The 24,286-nt window shown below is 30.6% G+C and overlaps 1 protein-coding gene across 2 annotated transcripts in view; it reads right to left on the reverse strand.

Annotated features, from left to right (window-relative positions):
* The window catches only part of LOC105840029, a 172,609-nt gene that overhangs the window by 98,216 nt on the left and 50,107 nt on the right, over window positions 1-24,286 (reverse strand). For both annotated transcript variants that reach the window (XM_036294057.1, XM_036294056.1), the window contains exon 3: window positions 17,522-17,527. In XM_036294057.1, coding sequence (XP_036149950.1) covers window positions 17,522-17,527 — 6 coding nt within the window. The remainder of the gene's footprint in view (window positions 1-17,521; window positions 17,528-24,286) is intronic.

The raw sequence follows: 24,286 nt of genomic DNA on the forward strand, positions 1-24,286 counted from the left end.
TAATCGATCAGTTAATCGCGTAGAAATTAAATAGTAATTAAATCAGCTCTTTAAAAAGGCGTATAATGAAGCCTCTTTTTCGTGATGCTGATTGGTTGCTTCTCTTGCCTGGTTCACTTCGTATTGTTAGAGTAAATATCAGCTGTCTGACTATCAAAATGTATCGTGATTAATACTATTAATATGACAGTTGGACTGTTATAAAATTTTGATAAATAATATTAAGAAAAATAATTAAGAAGATTAATTGAGTATTAAAATTGAAATGTTTTGTCTTATACAAGTACGCATGAGTTCTTCTATAAATAAGATAAAAAGTTTCTAACGACTGCTTTTACATTTTGTGCCAAATATACAAATGCGAGAACAATCCCTAAAATCAATGATATTAGAAAAAGAGTACATTATGTAAAAATATAAAAGTCAGCCTTTTGTGCAAAAGACCGTTACGCCCGTGTTGGATACCGTATTTTTTGTTACATGCACCTTTAAGTATCTTGGGTTCTCGTAAATTAACAAATTAACCGAGGTTATGTTTGCGAAAGCGACGATCCATTCAGTGAGAGTTGCGATATGGATGTCGCGAGATAACGCGCATACGAGTGCTAAGTCAAACGTGCTGAAAAAGTTGTACTGAAGTGTTTTTCGCAATTCGATTCACGCAATCTATAGAGGATAAGAACTGTGCAATAATGATAAAATGTTGAAATCGGTGACTCTACCCACAAAAAAAGCGATATAAAAGGAACCATTTTCGACACATATGTAACAAAAAATTAATTTATTAATAACTGCGACCTAGAGATACGCTGCTATTTACTTCAAAGTATCCGCGCGAACATGTTTATGTAAGTTGAAAAATTTCTAACGGCTGCCTCTGTGTTTTGTGCATTTGCTTTTCTCCGTTACATTTCTTGTTTTTAACGTAATCATTATAAATCAGGTATGCAGAACATTTACAATGATCACATTTTTAATAATAATACAGATTGAAATCAAACTATAGTATTTAATTTTCACGGTAGCGTTTATACGTGTTAATAATTTATTTTAGAGATATTTTATATTAGCACAATAATTTTCAATAAAAGCATGAAAAAATATATTAAGTACAATATCTCCTCTGCGTAAAGCGATGCACTTAACGTTTAAATGTATCTCATTCTGTTTATTTAACTCGCGGATAGGATCGGGGGTGGGTGGAATAACGAGGACCCGGAAGACGAGAAGACACTCGAAGTAATGCGAGTCGAGCCGGCCGAGTAACCGTTGGCGTTGATCCAAACCGTCTTACTCTGTTCGAGGTGCATTAAGACGCCTCGTTAGTCACGCACGGCTAATGCATAAATCAAAAAAAATGTCCAGGCGCGATCCAATTAATTTCTTTTCGTCACCGACTTAATGACGGATCTGCGCGTTTGATATTTTGCACAATAATGGTTATAGATTAAAAATATAAAATAGTGTTGAAAATAGAAGTACGACACTGGTGCACTTAGCACCATAGTCGCATATTTTTCGCACTTTTCTTATAAAATGTAAATAAAGACTGTTATATTAGCTCCTACTATATCTTTTTCATGTCTATGTTTATAACCATAATGTACCTTTTATCGCATGACGCTACTTTTCAATTTATTCAATATCATCTTTTGTTATCTATTTTGTATAATATTATCAGTCATTAGATAAATAATTTACATTGTATTGCATCAAAATTCATTAAATCAAATTACTTATTGTATTAATAATAAAGATATTAAGCGTAATAATAATAAAAATTTATTATATATTTCTCATTTAGAGAAGAAAGAATATTTGATCATAAGAATATCTATAATAATTTTTACAATGATATAATCTATAATTATTGATTTATATCGATCAATAGTTTAAGTAAACTTTAATTTAATTTAGAAACTAAAACAGTAATATATTGTCAAATAAACTTATTAAACCGTGTATACTTAAGTATGTAAAAATCAATATCAAACAAAATTATACTAATCAATTAGTTACGATTATCTTTCAGCATGATTAAATCTTTATGAACTGATAGAGTTTATGAATAATTAAAAATATTTAATAAATGCTAGTATATCACCGCTATATTAAATCGTTAGTATAATCATTATATATATTTGTCTGACAATATATCTTATTATAATTCCATTTATATTTATCACAACAGAATCTTTTTCGTACAAATAACATGAGTCACATAAGTTACTTGTGACTAATACATTTCTTTTCATTTTGTGGTACTGTAAAAAATTCAAATAATCACGGCTGTGCATGTGTATGTGTGTATGCGTACATGTTCCCGTGAATAAATGAACACCACACTAAATTCACAGTAACAGCAAGTGAATAGGATTAGAGGATGAATTGGATTTTAAATTAGAAATTCGTTCGCTGACTCGCTTCATCTTACTTTACTAACTGTCGTGGTTGCTAGAAAGCAGTTATTCTTACATCCCATCTCTGTCCTTTTACTTTTTACCTGCTTCCCCTTCCAATCCTATTTTCTTTCGCCCTCTCTCCTTTGCTGCACCATACTTACTAAACTAGCGTACCGTAAACTTTTTCAAGCACAACATATTCGGCTCAAACTATATTTTCTTTATAAGTGCAATAGCGAAAGTTATAACGCGTATTTAGAGAACTAGCGAACATCATTCAGAGATAAGTTACATTTGAAAAACTATATAGCAATAACCAAATTTATATAATATAGAAATATATTGCTTTAATTGTTTTTGGTATTTGTCACACTTTTTAAAAATCTAATTTCGCTATACATATACGCTGAATATTCAACATGATGTAATGATTCACATGATGAATCGGTGCTTCAATTTTATAAAATATTATGTAAAGTGCGATGTCAAAAACGCAACATTCTGCTTTCCAATTCCTGCAATTTGTTTACGTCAAACGATCCTTTCAAGATCGCGCATTAATTATGCATCCGATCTATTAACTTTTATCAAACTTTCAGCGGAACGAGCTGTGCGTTCATACACCATGAATATTTATAAATAATTTGGCATGCATAGCATAAACAGATGTTAATTAGCAATATGCGATCGGGCGGCATCGCTACCGTTTTCAAGCGTTCATTACATATGAAAAAGAAACGCGTCAGATGGGATTTTTGATTATCGACTGCAAACAAATATGAATTTTAATTTTATTCATGTTGGTGTTTTTCCTCGCATTTTCGATCAAACAGCAAATAATTTTCATAAGTAAATTCCCATGTTGTAAATGTGATGGATAGATTTGTTATTTGTAAATCAATATTTCTTAATTTCATGATTTTTAAAAAATTGTTATATTTCATAATTTTGTTTATTTTTATGTACTCTATTTTTTGTATTCTCTTATAATTATTAATTGGATATAAAGACGGTTTAATAATCATGCTTCGATAACAAACAGGAAATTTAATAACAATCTTCCAATCATCGACCACCAAATTATGTGTATAGATTCAATTACAAAGTAGCATACTGCAAAATGTTCATTATTTCCTGTATGTACTTTAAATTTATTTTAGTAAAATGTTTTTATTCTCTAATCTTCAAATCATTAATATTTTCTTTATATATATTTTTTAAGAAATAGGATAAATTGGGGTATAATGGTCACATGGAGAATATGGCCAATGGCTATAATTTCTGCAACAATTGCTAAATAATGTAATTATTTTCAAAGATATTCAATATTTACTGTAGTTTATATACGTATACTATATAGTGAAATAACAATATTGTAAATATTATATCACGTTTTTATTTTTGACTGCCTGCAGAGTTTTTCATGTGTTCATTAAAAATTGTCACAACGTCGAATAAATGACAGTTGAGATGTCACAATTAACGTTAGACACATAACAAAGATATGTAAATTGTAATGTGTAATTATATTTTTTATATCCTTTTCTTTTTTTTATAAATACTATGATTATCTTTCTCTCATATAGTTTGGATAAAATGGCCCATGACATTTTTCGGGTTAAGTGTTTATATATATATATATATATATATATATATATATATATATATTTTTTTTTTTTTTTTTAAGACAAGAATTAAGTTGCAACCTAATATTTTAAATTTAATATACCATAGATATTTTTTTAGTACTGACAATAAGTTAAATACATGCTAAACTTCTATGAACATTTATTATAAAAAATGTTTAAAAATAAAATTAAATATGTGATAATATATGGCAATTACTAGCGGATTCTGACGGGGATAATGTGTTTAATAAAATTTTTCGCTGAACATCATATATCAAACATCGGACAGTTTGAACACAGTGAATCTTATGCATAAAAATTTGATCCATAGGCGCCCGCGTTAATTGGCCTGCGTTAATCATTTTACTTAAATTTTTTAAGCAGATCTAGTAAGATTAATTTTTTTTAATTTGGAAGGGGGTTAACACTCCCCCTCCCCCATTTGCTAGTGGTGGCAATAAAACTAAATATGTAAAATTGTAAGTTTTTTATTATTTTATAAATGTTAAGTACATAAAATATGTATAACAAGTGATACTATGGCCTTCTTTTCTCTAAAAGTTATGAAAGATGGCCAATGTTTACGTTTCAATATTTTGAGAATATAAAATTTTTATTAAATATTTTCTTTTTAATGTTGATAGTGTTACATGTCTTAAGTTTCAATAAAGTAATATACTAAACGCTGTTTTAAAAATAATTTTAAAAAATATATATTTTTGCATTTTAAAAAACTGTGGCCATTATACCCGAGTTTACCTTACATCTTTCTTTAGATATATTTTTTATATTACGTATATAAGCACATACACACATAAAATATTAAACAATACAAAATAAAATTTCTCAAAAAAATATATATGAAGAAAGTGCTACTAACTTGAAAGAAAATTATTTTGTAGTCAATATTTAAAAAAACATATGTACACATATAGCGTTAAATTCAATTTTGTTACAACTACACAATATTTTTCAAAAACTGCTGGGAGAACTTTTAAGTTTTCACAATGTTTTATTTCAATAGAATATATAAAGTTTACTTATCCGTATTTATCAAATTCTTTTTCCACCAGACAAAAACTGAAAGTTAAAAAAGTAAAAACCGAGTGAACTTCGGTGGAACGTAGCCGCATTTTCCGGACGAACAATCGCCTCCACCACTACCAACGTCAATGACGCGCGTCGCGTTACGCCGCCGCCAAAATTAGCGCGCGCTTCGGTGAGTCAATTCGCGTGGCACACACGTCGCATTCCAACTTTACATAGAGTCGCGCCCCATAAATAAGCCGCACAACCACTTGATCCAATCGTCACCATGTTATTCCACCTTTTTCTTGGCATGACGGCTCGAATGCGTGAAATGAGGGTTCTCAAATCGGAAGAATCGAAGGGGGAATAGTAATACCTTTCCTAAACTTCGCTGTTTTAATTTCACATTAACTTCTTTTATTGATTACTCTTGACATTTAATTGCTAGAGTTTTATTTTTTGTCACGTAATAGATATTTTATGTGCACTAATTTAATATGCAATAGTATAGTCTTAAAATAATTAAAAAACATTTTTTTATAAAATTTTAAATTAATTTAGAGATTGTAAGTAACATTTTTGATTTCTTTTTTTTTTTTAAGAGATTGTTTCTAAGTGAAGAAGTTCAATATTATAAGATAATATAATAATAGAATTTCTAAACATGGTTTATGCAATTCCAGATTAATGTATCTAATTGATATTGAACAGCTAGTAATTACTATAATATGAGAGCTTTTGACATTAAATTTATCGACAAAGGTATTTAAATATGTACATATGTAACTAAAGCTAAGCATAAAAGTAAAACCTTAACTTTTCTACATTTTAAGAATGACGATTTAAGAATGACGTTTTAAGAAAATGATATGTAATAAAAAGTAAAATATTGGAGTCACATTCGGTTAGCACTTTTTCGTATTACAGCATAGCAGAAGTCTAGGCACAATCTCAGATTTTAATACTGCTACCTAAGGTTTACTTTTATTCCCAATTGAAAAAAATCTGCGATAGCAAGAAAAAGTTTGAAAAGTGGCCAAGCTGCACTTATATAGTAACATCCTTATTTTATCTTTAGCTACTTTACAACGGATTATATATATATATATATATATATATATATATATATATATATGTATCGGAATAAATCGTAATTTAATAACTTGCTCATATACTGACATTAAGCTTTTAACAAATATTAACACAAAATTCAAAAAATTTATCATTAAAGTGAAAATGCCGATTATGGAACCTGCTTCTACATGAAACAAGATGTGAAACATGTATATTTTGAAGTGATATAAATATCTCGTAGATATATATTGCTGTCTGCCATATATATCCTCTCAACACATATATATTCCAAAAATTAAAAAGGACATTGCACGGTAGTACCAACTCGCAATCCACTATGCGGCTCTTGCAATCCGCGTAATAAATAAAGCTTATAGGTAACGGGCTTGCACGGGCTAACGGTCTCACTTGTCTTACTTATTACTACGCGGAACGGGTTAATTGATCGATTGGCTACGGTACGACTCTGCGGTGCGACGTCGGGCTGCTTTCACTCTATGGCAGGTGAAAATCTATTAGGAATTTAGCAGGGGTCTCTCCCTCTCTCTCTCTCTCTCTCTCTCTCTCTCTCTCTCTCTCTCTCTCTCTCTCTCTCTCTCTCTCTTTCTCTTCTCGCAACAATAGAGATTGCCAATGAAGATTGACTTCATCTCAAATGGACGATTGCTGTACCTGCCGCACACAATTCTTTACAGCCATAGAATATTTATTATAATTTTCCATTGATAATACCAACAATGCGAAAAGTTCTGACATATGCATTTTAAAAAATGTACATATATTAGATTAGTGTAAATGGAAAATTTTTTATTAAAATTTTAGATAAAATTATTCGATTTGAATTAAAAGGAAAGGAAAAAAATATCAAAAAATTTCTTTCTATATGAAAAGAGAATCTACTCACTATTTCATAATTGGTGAAAATTATTTTAAAACTACTTCTCTTTCCAATTTAAGCTGATAAGCATGATGAACATTTTATATCAAATTAATAACATTTAAACTGCAAAAACATTTTTAGTACATTTTTCTCATTTTTATCTTTAAAATCATTTGATGTCAATTAAATGAAATTCTGTAGAATATATATTTAAATAATATTAGTAATAATATATTAGAAATCATATAATTTTAAAAAATTGAATTAAACGTCAAAAAAATTCTGAAAGAATTTTAATTTAATACAAGAAAAATAAAATTATGATATATTTTTTAATACAGCTTTACAAATCTCGCCTCATGCATATGTATATTTTATTCATTTTTAATTTTGACGTTGTATCACATATATTTGCGAGTACATTCTGTTGTCTCTTGATTTCTGGCCATTTATCTAACTACACTTTGTGATACTAACATTCTACTTAGCGTTTGGAACTCATAATCCCGGAATTCAGTTGTCCCAGCTGTAACATTCTGCGAATAGCACAAGTTAAATTTCGAGAATTATGCATAAGCCTTTCGTTTCTCTAATAGAAGAAGTTATAATTTTACGTTCTCCCATCTACAAATAGCTGACCTCGTCATGTTAAAAAGGGGCCACGACGTTTTGGGAACCTCCGATTTACAAGGTAGTCTTTGACCTCTGTGCTGAGTCATGCATTACGAAATAGAATACATAGTTTAAAAATACGTAATTTTCGTAAGATTATTCGTAACAGAGATAACTATTTCACGTAGAGCTAAGTGGGTTTACATTTAATTGTCAATAACTATTGAATTCCGATATGACACATAATATAACATTAAATATTACATAAAGATCATGCACATATACGCACGCATGCGCGCACGCATGCACATTTATACAATTTAAAAGCGCTCACACACTTAAAGTATTAAAAAATGTATCAAGATTAAAGACTACGCATTTTCAATTAGGTCCTTTCCAGGTTTCGTTTCAAAAATTAATGAATTATAAGGTAGATAACGCGATTTTTTACCCTTGCTAATTTACACAGCATTCGCATTACGACAATTTGCTTCTGTGACATCTCACCCTGGTCTCATCTACGCGAGTACACGTGCGCACATATAATTAGCTATGCTTTATTAGCTTTATTAGCTGTACCATGCTTATTACACTTGTACGGAAATGTACGTGTACGCAATTACGTACGTATATTTGAGTAACTAAGGATAATTGAATGTCTACCTGTTCCGCATGCGTCGGTACTTTTGCTTTTTAGTATAAAAAAAACACGGAAAATTTTAAAATAAAACGAACATCGTAAATGATACTCAATCATCTCTCTTATCACTTTAATTGTGTTCGAATTTAATTTTGATATATTCGAAAATTTCCGAAAAATAATTCCGAAGTAAAATTACTTGGATGCAGCTTACCCGAAAGATGTGAATATTTCTGTTTTATTATAATCAACAATAAGAATTGAATAAAGAAGAAGTAATAAAGAAATACTAATTAATCACCGGATGTGAATAATATCTGCAATATTATCATATTTCAAGCGCGTGAGAACATTTTAATGAGGCTTGACATTTTCGTGTTGTCGCCAATAATTTTCGGCGACCGCGACACGTAAATAAACGCGGGACTGCAAGTAATTTTAGTCACCTTGTAGCAAAATCTGCTCAGTATTTTGGCGAGAGAATAAGTGAAAGAGACAGAAAGAGGGGAAAAAATAAGAGGAATTAAATGCCAGTCTTTTTCTTCAGGGGAAGAGGAAGAAAAGATAATCTTTAGAGGGAAACACGACCGAACGTTTTAAGAATCGCAATGTATATCCAGAATTGAATTGAATTTGTGCATATTCGTAGGAATCCTATTTTTCGCCGCGAATATTACGAATAGCTCTTTCCTCCGCCTATCTCCTTCATCTCCTTTTTAATTCGAAATACAATAATGTGCACTATTGTGATGCGCATAAAGGCCAACTATCCTTGGCCTCGACAAAAGCTCGCGATTTATTGTTAATTTTGTAGTGCGAAATGCAAGCTGAGATTCAGCTTTCTCCTCTCCCTCCTTTGCTATCCCCTCTCTTTCATCTCCTTCTAGTCTTTCCAAAACTCCGCTTTCTCATCGTCGTTCTTTTATTCGTTAACTGCGATCAAGTTTCTGCTCTACCATGCTGCTCTACCTTGTATCAGGAATGTCATTAATTTACGCGCGTAACTTGTAATTTAAATTTCTATCTCACGCCAGAATATCGCACAGTAAAGAACCGAAATGTCAAACGGCATCGTGTGATCAAGTTTCGCGGCAGGCGTTTACGAAACGTTGAAAGGATCATATGGAGATGTGAAGGTACGAACCGAAGTTTTCAGGTGGCACGGTGCATGTTTAGAAGCGCGAGGGGACATAAAAGACGAACGCTATGACGCTGGACGACGTTTCTGTCACAAGGGTAAACTATGAACCTGTGTGTGCAGAGAGAAGTTCCCAAATGCACGTGAAAAAGAGTACAACGTATACGTCCCGAAGTTTGCGAAAACTGGATTTCGCTCAGTGGCCATATACTATGCCATTATGTAGTTCTAGTTATGGAACTTTTAGAGTTAAAAGGTATTGCGCGGTAGTTTCTTAATCTTTGTATTCGTGGGATCTGTCATCTTGCAATTTCTGCCTGTTCCGGAAAAGACGGGGAAAAGGAGATTCAGTTATAGTCAAAAAGCTCACTATCCTCAGAAGACTTTTAAGAAACGATTTCATGTGTAACTATGCAAAGTGAGAGAAAAATGATACCCCAAACTCCATACCCAATCCTAATTTGCAGTATACTAGTTGAAAACTCGCAGACCGTGTAAGTATGTATTGTAAATTATCATTTAAAGCATAAAACTTCGAAGAAGTTTTTAATCATTTGTCTATATTATCAAAAATTTGGTATTTATATATCATAGAATGTTAATATCAATGAAATAAAATATAGTTTTGCGCCTGAAAAATAATATATAGTATCTTATAAACTTATAACTTTCACATTAAAACAATATCTATTTTAAACTTCAGCGAATAAAAATATTTGAGATAAAGAGATTTGAAATAAAGCTTTATTAAGAATATATGAGGATTTTGGAGACATCTCCATAGGGAATCTTGTCAAAAAAGCCACGGACATCCTCTTTCTGGAGAAACTTACGTTTCTACGAGTTTCCTTTCGCAAACTTTTACCTTGACCCGCGAAAACGAACGAACGAACGAACGAACGAATGGACGAAAGAACGAACGAACGAACGAACGAACGAACGAACGAAGCTGGTGAGAACGCGCGCAACTGGTTGGGCCGAGTTTTGCGACGCTTTTAAACGTCGGCCGAACTTTTCCTGAAGCGAGCTTTCGGGCATTGCGACGTCAGGGGACGCCGCAATTCCGCACGACTCTTCACAGATATCGATAGAGAGGAGAGAGAAAAAGAAGATAAGGAAGAAAGAGAGAGAGAGAAACAGAGAAAAAGAAAATTAAAGGAAAATCGATGAAAAGTCTGAAACGAGTCTTTCTGTCACAATCTACACGCAAACCGTTAGAAAGAGACAAAATTGTAAAAAATCCATACATTATGATAATGCTCGTAATATCTAAAGTTGATTTTATATAAATTTTTATATTTCTTGCAAAGATAAAATACAATATAAAATTACTTGGCTGTTAGAATATTTATTATTGTTAGGAGATAGTGTTGTTAAGTTATTTTAATATAATTATTTTTATTTTAATATTTTAATACCTTCAAGGATGTATGATTAGTTTCAGCTATTTTTAAAACCTTTTTTCATTTTTTTCAAAAATGAAATATGTATGAATATTTTTCATTATCTCTATTTTATTGAATCTAATAAAAATATAATATAAAAATGGTTTCAATTCTCTTGTATGGTTGAAAACAAAAATAAAAACAAAAAAGCCTAGATTTTTTAATTACATCTACGTGAGTTGCATACTTATTTAGCATATTTATTTACGCGTTATTCACATGAATAAGTTTTCATGTGTAAATTATATATTCTGTATATATAGAAAATGGACGCTATTTCGAAGTTGTATATAGAGAAAATTCTTAATTAAAATTCTTAATTAAAAATAAGTATTTTAAAGAAAAAATTAAAACTGCACATATACCTATAAACTTTTTTACTTCGAAAATAACAGTAAATCATACATGCAAGAAAATAATTTTAGATTAATATTTTTCTTACAAACAAAAATTTGACAAAAGATAAAAAAATAAAAAAGAATGTAATTATTAAATGTACAATTAAATGGTTTTTATCCAAACATTGTAACATATATTTTACATATATATTAAAAAATATATAGTACGATTAAACATATTGCTGATTTCATAGATATATTTCTTGAATAATTTAAACTTAACTTTCTCTTAGTAAAAATATCAGAATGTCAATAATGCTTCTATCACAAATCAAATAAAACGGTCTGAACAATTTAGTTTCACGAAGAAAAATGTATATAACAAAATTTCATTATTCGCTTAATTTCAAGTGGACTTTGCTTTAACAGAATTTTAATTTAAAATATTTAATAATGAAACTTACGGACTTATAGAAAAAAAGCGTTGTTCAATGAAATGTTCGCTAAGGAAAAGTTAATTCCGGATTGATCAAAGAATAACTGAATGAAGGTTGGCGTCCCTGTTATCATATCTATAGTTATAACATAATGTAAATATATGTCAATATGTCATAATATATTTATACAGTGCAATTATATATTAATTAATTAATTAAAATAATGAAAATTGTTAAATAGAAAATTATATTACAAAATTCAGTACGGATGAAGAAACAATCCTCATGAGTAAAATTAAGAATAAAATCGTTATCGATTGTGTTTTTTTTTCTATTTGCGTATTTGCGGTAACAAGGTTATCTCTAAATATGTCCGCGATTCCTTTAACGCCATGACATATTCACAGGATATTCGATCCGCGATACTTTTACGAATTAATAACGATCTCTTACGCTAGGTAGATTCTATCTTAAAGTTACATTTTCTCCTTCATCACTTAAACAACTACAAATTTTGATAAACAATAAATAATAAATTATTAATTGTTTCAATTTTTATTTTTAATCAAATGACAAAATATCTCGTAAAGATATTTTTATTTTCAATTTAGCAAAATAGACCCTAAGGTACTAAATAAAATATACTTACAAACGCGCTTTACACAGAGTATATGTTTAAGATATGAAAGATATATTTTTGTAAATGACTGAAATAAAAATATTTTATTCTCACTTTATTTTAATATATATATATTTTATAAAGATTTTAAAAAATTAAAATAAATTAAGTGAAGCCCTTATTCAACTCATGTACCTTACATAAGTAGCGTCAGTATTATCAAAACGCGGATCAGATAGAAAAACTAAAAAACTTAGGCTTTGAACTGTAACTGTTGTAGTTGGATTATAACTTTAGAAGCAAGAAACTACACGCTTCTTGCGGTATACATTGAAATAAATGAGATTTTTCGCATGCTACCACACTCGCGCTCTGGTGTAAACTTGTAAAACGTGCTACTAACTTTTTTTCAAAATTTATTTTCATTAATAAATAACTGCATAATTTAAATGTGTCTTATATAAAATGGAATTAAAAAGTTAAGCAAAACTTTAGATACATTCTCGTCAAAGATATGAAAACTATATAAAACCTTCAAAAGTATTTTATTCCAACTTGTAAGTTTTCCCAGTAAATTGCTAACGTTACAGCATCAAACATTTCGTGTGACTTCTTGTTTATTCATTTCTCTTCTCTTTTGTGTGTGTGTGTGTATCTTATATCCTTACTCTTTAAATCGGAATCAGTGTATTATTGTATTAAAAGATACTGAAAATGGTATGATTTCAATACTATACTTATAACCAATCAATAATATATGCACTGTACTTAATGTCTTTCAGTAATTGTATCGATTCCGATCACAATGAAAGAACCCTTTCCACCGGTTTTCTTTTAATCATCTAAAAGACATTATAATCTAAAAGACAGTGAATAATCACTGATGATCACAGTATAAGTAAACTACAAATCAGTAATATTTTACTGATTTAGATTTAGAGAATATTTCATTAAGACATGAATATAAGAAAAAATGTATTACAGAAAACTATAAAAAATGTACACGTATTAAATCCGTTATAATCCAATATTGCTTCAACAACTATTCAAGAATCTTAACCTTTCCCTCGCAAATCCACGATCCGAGAACCATCGGGGTCGACAAATGCCGACGGTCTCGGCGATTTCGACTTGATCTATCGCAAGTCGCAACCGCCTGTTCAGCCGCGGTCAGTTTCGCCCGAAGGAACGAGTTGTCCCTTCGGGCAAGGAGAGAAAGGCTCACCGCCCCGTCGCGTCGCTCCCTTCTTCCTAGCTTACAGGCGGGGAAAAGCCCGTGGGGGTTGCGGACGCCATTCAACCGTAACAAAAGGCAATCACCATAGAAGTGGCGGCACTGGAACTAGCAGCGGTCATAAGTTATCGAAATCACGTCGATATTTCGCGGAGAGTTCCGCGAAACGAACTGTACTGCTGGGGTGCTGTGAAGGTGAATAAAAGTGTACGTGAAGTGCGATATAAATTGCACTGATTATAATATAACAATCACGCGACAGCGGCTAGATTCAAAACATGTGGCTTTAATAGGTCGATTAACAATGAAAACTTAGTTACACATTAATTAATGATGACGATTAAATTTTAGTAATTCAGTATACTAACATGTAATCATTGGTCAATTGCAATATATTATAACAGTTAAGTGATTTTAAATAATGATGATAGATTAATTGTGGTTTAATTAGTAATAACAATTGAAATCAATCAGATAAGTACGGTAATAATAATTAATTGGATTGTCAATTCAACTAGCATTAATAGACATACCAAAAACTTGTTTTCTTCAACAATTTCTTTTTTACTTAATATACTTGTTTTATTTCACACAGAATATAAACTTCTATTTACTAATATTTTTTTTTTAAGACAGATTCGCCCACAAAAATGTTTCATTTATTTTTATTTGATTTTATTCAAAACAAGAGTTTGTCCCATTTTGGGTACATAGTGCTCGCTCAATTGTTTATCAAGTATCACGTCAACTACGGTAGCGCGGCAATCAGTTGAGAATCTCTCGATATAATCCGGACTGCGCCAGAAAAAGCGATATAGGGTTGTTTGATTTTTTACACAAATCCGTCAAATCCGCATCAATGTAAAATTTCGAACAAACGAAAGATTCGCTAACGTACTGGCTACACATTTGCGCCATATACGGATAAATACGTGCTACAACGAAAACGTCCGTCGATAAAATTATAAAAAAATGCATCATCTGAACCAACAATTTTACACGGAAGAACGGAAGGGGATGTATGTACAATCATCGTCAATCTCTGCACGTCCATTCGTATTCAATTGAATGCTCGAATATATCGAGTGTTCATCGAATGTCTGCTCGAAAATACACGAAATTACTCAAAAAGTTTTTCAACTAATTGTCTCTTGTTGCAAAATGTTTTTAGAAAATTTTTCGTAAAATTACGTTGTTCACGTAATAATACTTTAAATATAGGGAAAGTTGCTTTAATATTATGTTTGACTTTACGTCAATATACATATAAAATCTAGTTTATAATAGTTTATAAAAGACAATTCGATTAAACTAATATTGAGAGAAAAATAAAAAAAGCGACATTGTCACATACAATATTTTACGATGAAAATCTAATCTAATTTATAAATTGCAAATATATCACATGCAATATTATAAATATCTTTATTCAAAAAGTTGAAGAGATTCTTGTCGATTTTAGCCGTTGAAACAACCTGTACAGTGATGTAATCCAAACGGTTGGTTAAAAATTTCACAAATCCGTGAATTTCCGCCCCTTTCGACACGAAATCTCTGCACGAAAACGGCATACCGTCATTATCCGAACGCGAAACATTGTAACACGCTGAGGGAAAACAGCGAGAGGGTGGCTAGCTACATCGATCGGGGTTAATATCAGGGGGAAGGGAAGAAACTGAGGTAGCTTACAAATTGCACTCTCAATTTTCGTGAGGAAGCGCCGGCTGGCTGGCGTTGCGAGCTGCAAAGCAGGTTTTATCGAGTTAAAGCGGAAACGAAGACGGGAGCCCGAAAGGCGGAGGAAGAGAAGGCCAGCAGAAGGGAAAGGTAGGTCGAAGAGTGGACCATTAAATCGCAGCACCTGCAATTACATCGATCTAACCGTGTCTGATGATGTTGATTTAAGTTCGAGGAAGGGCGGCGAGTGGATTTCAAGTCGTTTTCGAATTTCGCGAAGGGAAATTAAACACAGGGAATCGTACATTTCAGAAAAAAAACAAAAACTTCTTGACTAGTAGTAAAACTAGAATAGAAACATTGACATTTTCATAGTTTGCATCCGTGTTTCGTGAATCTTTCTTCAAGAAATAACTTAAAACAATGTCATTTGTAACACAGTTGCCTTAAATCACATGAAAGTTTAGTATTCGATTTATATACCAATTTTTTACTTGGAAGACATTTTTCATAAATAAAATAATTCAGGCAATGATTAAAATTTAAATTGATATATTAGTGCATACTCCGCGATAAATGATGAAAGAGAGAACATTGTTAGAAAGAGAAAGTGTAGAAATATAATTACACACACACACACACACACACACACACACACACACACACACACACACACACACACACACAAAAGTACAGATAAAAAGGATTGAATTAAATAGAACCAATATCTTATTGTATCGTACGTTGCAAATTGTACTGCGTCGCTGAAGCATTAGTAGATTCGCGCGGTTACAGTTGCCTCACGATTTTTCATCGCGCTCGCATAATTAAACTTTCAATACGACGCGGTGGCGATCGTGTTTTTGCGATGGACACTTCACGTCAGCAAAAAGATCGTTAGTGGATTCCGGAAGTGCTATATCGATAGTTTATCGATTCTAATTTACCGGAAAGTCGTTATCCGACAAAACCCGATCATCTCGGATTTATTTAATAATTATGAAGAAACTTAGCAAGTTACGCTATTTATTTTAATTTACGATATCATTAATACTTAAATACGTGAAAATGATGGTTATAATTGCTCAAATGAAATTAATAATCCATGTACGTGTGTCATAAAAATATTTGAATAATAATTCAAATATTTACAGTAGTAAAGTACTAATTATATAATAACAATATTGTACGTTTTTAAAGAAGCGAGAAAAAGAAAAAAAAAGCACATGAAATATGTAGAAATATATACAATTATCTGGTGAGAAATTATATAGGTTGGGAAATAATGTGCGAATAAAATAGAAATTAAAGTAAGAAATATTTTTAAAATGTATTAACATAAGCAATGTAGGATATTTGTTAAAATAACGGACACTTCTCCTAGCTTCGCCCATTGTAAAAATAGCTATTACTTTGACGAAGTGCAAAATAAGATTCACGAAGCAGTTCCTTAATGGCCTCATGCGTTAAACTTCACGCCATCGCAGAAACTGAAGGATTTCATCGTATAATTAGACAAGTTAATTACAACGAAGTACGTAATAAGCACAGACTTTAAATTAACTCACGACAACGGTATTTTGTAAGTCGGACCAAAGTCTCACACACACATTCAAAGTGCATTTTTTCGTTTCTTATCATTATATTTGCGAATACTGATTACATTTTTATCATTAATTATACAATAATAATAAACAATATATTATTATAATCTGCGAAAAGCATCTTACTTTATTTATATCATTCAATATATCATTTCTAATATAAGCGAAAAAAGAAGAGAGAAGGAGACAAAACAGAGAATAAAATTTAATCGTTGAAATTTCACCTATGCTTGCATGATAAAGTTAAAAAATATAAAATGTAGGGAAGAAGAAGTGTGTATATAATGTGTGTGTGTGTGTAAAATCCGCAATGAATACTTATAATAAGTATTAACAATAAAAAGCAGAAATAAAATACTAGCTATTAAATAGTTAAGGCAAAACGGAAAAAATGAAAGATCATAAATTAATTAAAATTTTCCGTTAAAAACAATAAAATAATGTAAAATACGAACTTACTTAGTTTATATAATGAAAACGAAGCAGAAATGCAAGATAAAAATTATTACAAGAAAAGTAATTAATGCGCGCGGCGGATCTAAGGGATAAATAAAATTCCGGACGTCCCGTTCCGTATCGTGCACGCACTTTGACGCATTAAGAACTCGTAAAAGCACCCATTACTCAGATATTAAACATACTCTTGGCACTTACGCGTCTTCTTGCTTATGCACAAGCTAAATTTCGAGCTAATTTTACCTTGGACTCGCTCGTTCTTGCGAATGGTTTTGCTTAATTGCGTCGCACGTTGCCAGCATACTTACCGTGATCTGAAACAAAAATGTAAATCAATTATTTTAAATAATATTTTAATTATTATTTTAAATAATATACATAAAGCATAGAAAAAAATGTATGTGTGCGTGTACACAATCAAAATTCTTGCAGATACAAGATACTTAGCGATACATTTTGTTTGTGACATTTGTATCTTTATATCAACAAAAAATTTTTTGGGTGTTTTTATGTAGATGAATTTTAATATTTTTTTCGTTATTACGTACAGCACACACACACGCACACACACAAGTTTTTACCAAAAAGGAATAATGTTTAAAATTTAATAAAGAATTTATACAATTATGACAAAAACCGTTGGTATCACATAACCCGAGAAAATTCGAAAAATACTACATAAATACATATAATTCAATGTAAAAAGTATCACTTTTCTATTGAATTTAATAATTCTACAAAATAATATAACAATAAAACTAGTTTCTGAACATTTTTACAAAACCTTTCAGAAATATCAAAAATATTAAAAGCGAAAATTAAATTAAAATCGATCAGCGATGTTGCAAGAAAAAGAAATGTATAAGACTAATTTGATCGAGACGATAAATCTCTCAGCATCGGTGGATTTGTTTAAAAATTGAACAAAAAGGTAAAACACATTTTTATTGTAAAAATGGATTTTTCTTTTATGAATCATGATATCGTTTATGTAACAATTCAATTATTCGACTAGCCTCTGTTCCTTACTCTACGCGGTGCACTATACATTATTAAAAAAAATAAACGCGTAGGCACTTATATCACATGAGTGCACTTTCGATGCACTTGGCGTATCGATGCAGTTACGAGGTGAGTTTTTGCGTAGCTTTACAGCGCATTTTTAGTGAGAGGTCGGAGAGTTGTCTTGCATTACATGTCCATAAGTCGGCGATATATGGCGTTGGATAAAATAAAGTACAGTGCACTTTAGCCGATGAAGACGAAACGCAAAAGACTCATGGTGATGCAACATCGCAATATACGTCAACGATCGTCTTTTCTCGATATGATTCTCGATTTAATAATATTCAAATTATGTATGTAACATTGTCGTTATTAGATAATATTATATTAGATGCTAGCAATATATAGTTATTCTCAATACTACTTTTGTTGTCTAAAATTCCATTTTTCATTAAAATTTTTCTTCCAAATATCATACCGTTTCATAAATTAGATTTCAAGCAATAAAAGACAGACGTTTCTATTATTTTCCATGGAGTTGTTTATTCTTTTTGTGGTATCTGCGTTTCTTTTGTGGCGTTCATATTGTTGTTCCGTTGCAAACTTATTGAAAAGAATCATAGAATGTAGATATTAATTAAGATTATAAAATATAATACGCGTTGAATACAATACCACAATCACAAGTAAATTATTCACTCAAAACTATATGAAATAAAATGCAATCTATCGTAAACTGTTCGAAATCATCAAAAAATAATTTCCACAAAACTATTAGAATTCGCAAAAGAGTAATTAGTATTCTCGTTGCAAAAGGTGCAGCATTAAAAAAGGCAATATTACAGCAATTTTAACGGAACAACTTTTTATGTAAAAGCCATTACAAACACTTCTTGCAAAGTTACACAGTATCGCTGAGCTTTATTTTATACATGTTAGATATTGCAATTGTTCAAAACAGGCGCAGGTTTGTGTTGTGTTAGTCAATTTTCGCTTCGACAAACAGCCTTGTATTTGTAAATGCGTTGATATTTTCGACCGTCATAAAGCAAACGTAATACCATGCAGGATTGCAAAGTGAGAGGAAGAGAGAGAGAGAGAGAGAGAGAGAGAGAGAGAGAGATTCGCGATTTTGATAAAAAGGTTACGCGTCCATTTTAATCGAACCGCGAGATTGCAATCGCGGGTGCACCGAGCTATCGAGTTTCCCGCGAAATATTAAATGCAATGCGTATGCAATCGCATCGACGATTCGCGTTACAATTGCATTTATTTTTATGGTAGAACAGAGACACCTCAGTTCGCAAACATTCTCGATTATACTCGTTAAATATAGAGGAATAAAAGTAAACAGAGAAGGAGAAAAGAAGGAGAAAAGAAGAAGAGAGAAAGAAAGAGAAATGGACTTAAAAAAACCATCAAATGTCATCGAACACTTTAATTGAAATATTTTATTGTCTATTTTGTTTCTCTTCGTCGACTTACATCAAATTTTATATTTCTTTTCTTTTTCCTTTTATTTTATGTAATAAGACATTTGCTTATCTCTTCAATACTACACTTTAACTCTTTTTTTACAAGAAATAATCATAATTGTGCATTGCAAATATAATAAAAAAAAGTAAGAAAAATGTTAAACAGTAAGGCTTAATATAACCTTTCGTTTTTTTTTTGTCTTTTTGTGTTTTGCCTCACTAATGATAGAAAGGATTTCTTCAATTTCAGATATTTGCAATTCAGACACGGGCGTCTTAGATCGCGTTTGGATAAGACGCATGCAAAAAGCAGTATCTATTTGCGTCAGAACGCTCTCGCCAGACCGGAGGGCAAGCCTCAAGCAATCCTTCCACCCACATTTGGGCGATGGGATAGTTCTTCTTCACGCGCGTTTACAAGGCGGATCGTATGCAAATCTCTAGCGGCTTAATTACGCGACACGCCTACTATATGAGGTTTCGGATCGCACGTAACGCGAACCAAAAGCCAATATATCTGGCCGACGATATGAAGAAACTCTCATTCGTAAATGCGTCGCTGTTCATTCTTTCACGTATCATTAGATGCCGATCGTGAGGCGAAGAGATAAGTAAGAAAGAAGAATAAAAAATCAGAATAACAATATAATAATAATGCATAATGTGCTTAATAATATATTCTCCTTAATGTACTCTGTTTGCCAGAATATTGATTTCCTAGTATTTTTAAGTCCTTCAGCGTTTTTGTACTTTTTTCTGTTATCAAATAAATCTATAGCGATATGCAACTACGATGTAATTCTATACAATATAATAATTACCAATAATATCAAAAGCAAATTTGCTTATAATATTGCTTATAATATTGCTTTTTTATCGCGAACCACCCGGTATAACCATCCGGACGCTGTCAGGTAATGAACGCTTCCAAAGCATCACATGCGAATCTTACATTTATCTTCCTCCTTCCAACCGACTAATCCTTGGCGGATAGCTCGTTCGTTCAAAGAGAATAGCGTTTAGACTCCTATGGCGCAACAATATTTGCATTTTCATGACGTAACGCCAAAACATAGAGGAGAAGGCGACGATGAAACAGAATAACAAATCACGCCCGGATACTCGTTTTTAATCCTTTCGTGCGCGATAAACTGTCAGGAAAACGTGGCGAAAATAGGATACCGCGAAGTTTAAATGCAATTTACATATGTTTTTCCAATATGATTCTTACAGTATATCATAAATAAATCATTGTGTAACTTGAATAAATCTCGAACGACCGCCATTCTAGATGTTAATTTAAATTTTAAATATGAAATATAAATAACAAAAAATTCTCTTTACACACACACACACACACACACACATACACATATTATAATAATATATTTTATTGTTAGTTTCATGTGTTCGTTTTATGCGTTTTTTAAATACGCCAGGTTTTAATAATTATTAAAACGTTTTAACTATATGTCAATACAATGTGTAACATACCTAAATTATAAATGATTTTATTCTTTAAAAAGACTTTTATTATTATTATTAAAAATGATTTTTATTATTTAAAAAACAGATATTTTTAACAGTGTACATGCTATTTTTTCTTTTATTCTCTCTCTAATACATATTTATACATATACTTAATAAATTTAATAAAATGAGAATTTTTTGCGCTGATAATGACAAGTCTATAATAGATACTATAATAATTTTTATCGTTTTTTTCTATATCTTATAATATTTTTAAAGACATTAATTTGTAAAATTTTAATATTTTATATGTGTCAATGTAAATTTGGTAAAGCTAATCTGAAGAGATATTAATAGTGACTTTAATTAGCTCCATAATAATAAAAATAATATAAATAATGAAATAAAATGTAGCATATAAGATACTTTTAGTGTGCGTTAAATTTTGTGAATAAAAGATACTGTTACTTGAAATAAATTAATGTGACATCTTGCAGACATGGGGGAATTTAACGTCATAATCTTGTATTATAATTTAATTGTCAAGTTTATAAACATTATTAAATAATCACAATTAGTTTTATTTTATATACAGGGTGAAAGGCGAGCATCGTGCAAATCTTAATAGAAGATAGAAAAAATCACATATATACAATTAAAAAGTCGAGATTTTCTCTTCTTTTCTAACGTGAACAAATTTAAAGTTTGTTTTGTCTACAAAATATTTTAGGATATAAAATATCCTAAACAAAGTAAGTTTTATGACAAATCTGATACTATAATTTTTCTTACAACAAAAATATCAAAAAAAAAATCATGTTTTTTGGCCTTTATTCCAAATTTTTAGTCAATAGGTTCAGAATTTGTAAGCTTTAAAAAAAATAATAAAACAATAACGAAATCTAAACAACAAAAGTAAATAATGAAAAATATATAATTATTTACAATGTTTTATCTTCGATTATTTAAATAAAAAAAACTGCAGTAGTTTTTTCTTTTGTTAATAAAAGTCGCACGCTCCTGATTTTTGAGTTTATCATATCACAATAAACAAATATACATACTTGTTTCCCACCAAATGGTTTGAAATAAAAATTATTGAAACTTAAAGAGAAGAGTATTAACTGTATATTGTGAAGATCAATTGTAAATTGTCCGTACGCAGCGAAAGCATCGATTAAAAATTCTTGAGGAATGAATGCAAGCTCACGCGAATGGAAATTCATTCGAGCGTAAGCGATAAAGTTTTAATCCACGGCAAAAATAATGAAACTTTGAAGGAAAAGTGCACCTTTCCTTCTAATTTTCTCGTTGGGTGCCAAATCGTCGCGCGATGATTCCAACTTCCGCAGCATGAGCAGAAGCTGCAAGCTTATCGGGTGCGATTATCTTCGTGGCTTCGACCCTGAGATCTCGTCTTAAGCCTAAAGAGACTTTCGAATAATTACAGACGATATATGGAAAATAAAGGAAAATTGATTTTAACGAAGTGTCGCATTTAAATAATGTAACTATTTTAAGATTATTCATACGTCATTAAATATGTAAATTATTGATTATTTTCATGTGTGTATCATTACATGTTAATTATTAATCAGATAACGAATATGAATACGAAATCGTACGTGTATCAGTTTGACATGTAATAAAAAAGCGAATTGTTGCTAATAACATAATAGGAGCTAATTATCATTATCAATGAAATAGAAGAAGGTGATAAAATAATATAATACGTGATTAGCGAGACATACATATGCTATTTAAAATAATAATGATTATTAGTAATAATATTAATAATATATAATTATAATTATAATTATTATAAAAAATATATGAACATGTTAAAAATAGATTATAAGTTATAATTATAGAAAATCACGGTCTTATTGATGTTATAATTTATTTGAATATTTTATTTTGTAATAGTATGACAAAAAATATAAACAATCAGCAATTTTCTTTTATTTAAATTTCTAAAAAGAAATTAAATATTTAGTTAATTAGGAAAGCAGCTGTACCTAGAATAAAACTAATTCAGACATTCTTCTCTTAAAATTTTTTTTTCCTTTTTTAAACTCTCTCCAATAAATTGTTAAAATTATATTCATTATAAAATTAGCTCACATGAATTAAATTGATCAGAATAAGTATGAGTGCAAGAAGACTTCAAATTATGATTACATGTTTTTTTTCTTAAAAATTTCTAAGAGCAATGGAATTATGAACCGTTGAGAAATGCAGAGCGTAAAGCTATATACCGGGTGCTCCGAAACTGTTCACTTAATAATCCGGTGGCTTGATCCCCGCCATAATTTCTTGGGCGCGGAGGTCAGATCTTAATCTAATAAATGTACCACGAAGGCGCTACCATTATTTCTCGTAATTATCTGCCGCAACGCAATAATGTTCCTATTGTTGAAAAGAGACTTATCGCGGAAAATGTATGACCGCGCGATCTAATATACACTACCTATGACTTAAACTGCACACACACAATCGCGAAGAGCATAATAACAATAGAAATATTATATATATGTACAAATAATGTATAATAATACAATAATAAAAAATTAAAATGAGATTTATTAAAGATTTCGACAGAAACTTTAAATAGTTATGTAATATGTTATTATATATAGACTTAAAGAAATTATGAAAGGATTAATGTAAATTAATCATAATTTCAGAAAAAAATATTAACGTTATTTTAACCATATATATAATACAGTGAAAAGCAACTGATATAAATAAATCTTAATTAATGTATAATTTGATTAACTTTAATTATGTGTTTTGATTATATAATCGATGGTCCGTTTATAATTGTCTTATGTAATCGCTTATCCAAATATTGCAAATTACGCTTACAAACAGTTGCATGTAGTTACTTAAAATTAGTTGAACATGCTAAATAAAATTAATTAAAGTTAATTACAAGCAGCAGCTTTACTCATCTAGCAAATAACAAGGGAAAGTCTATTAAGCATTACCCCGTTGTTGTTAACAAATTAGCGGCGCGTCATATTAACTCGAAAGTTCCGCTGTTACAACGCGCGCGCTTTGTTGTTTGTTCAAACGTCGTTATCGTCGATCGCGCGAAAAGTTACAAACAAATCAAGTTCG

This window comes from Monomorium pharaonis, chromosome 11, assembly GCF_013373865.1.
Source record: "Monomorium pharaonis isolate MP-MQ-018 chromosome 11, ASM1337386v2, whole genome shotgun sequence".
Lineage (NCBI taxonomy): Eukaryota > Metazoa > Arthropoda > Insecta > Hymenoptera > Formicidae > Monomorium > Monomorium pharaonis.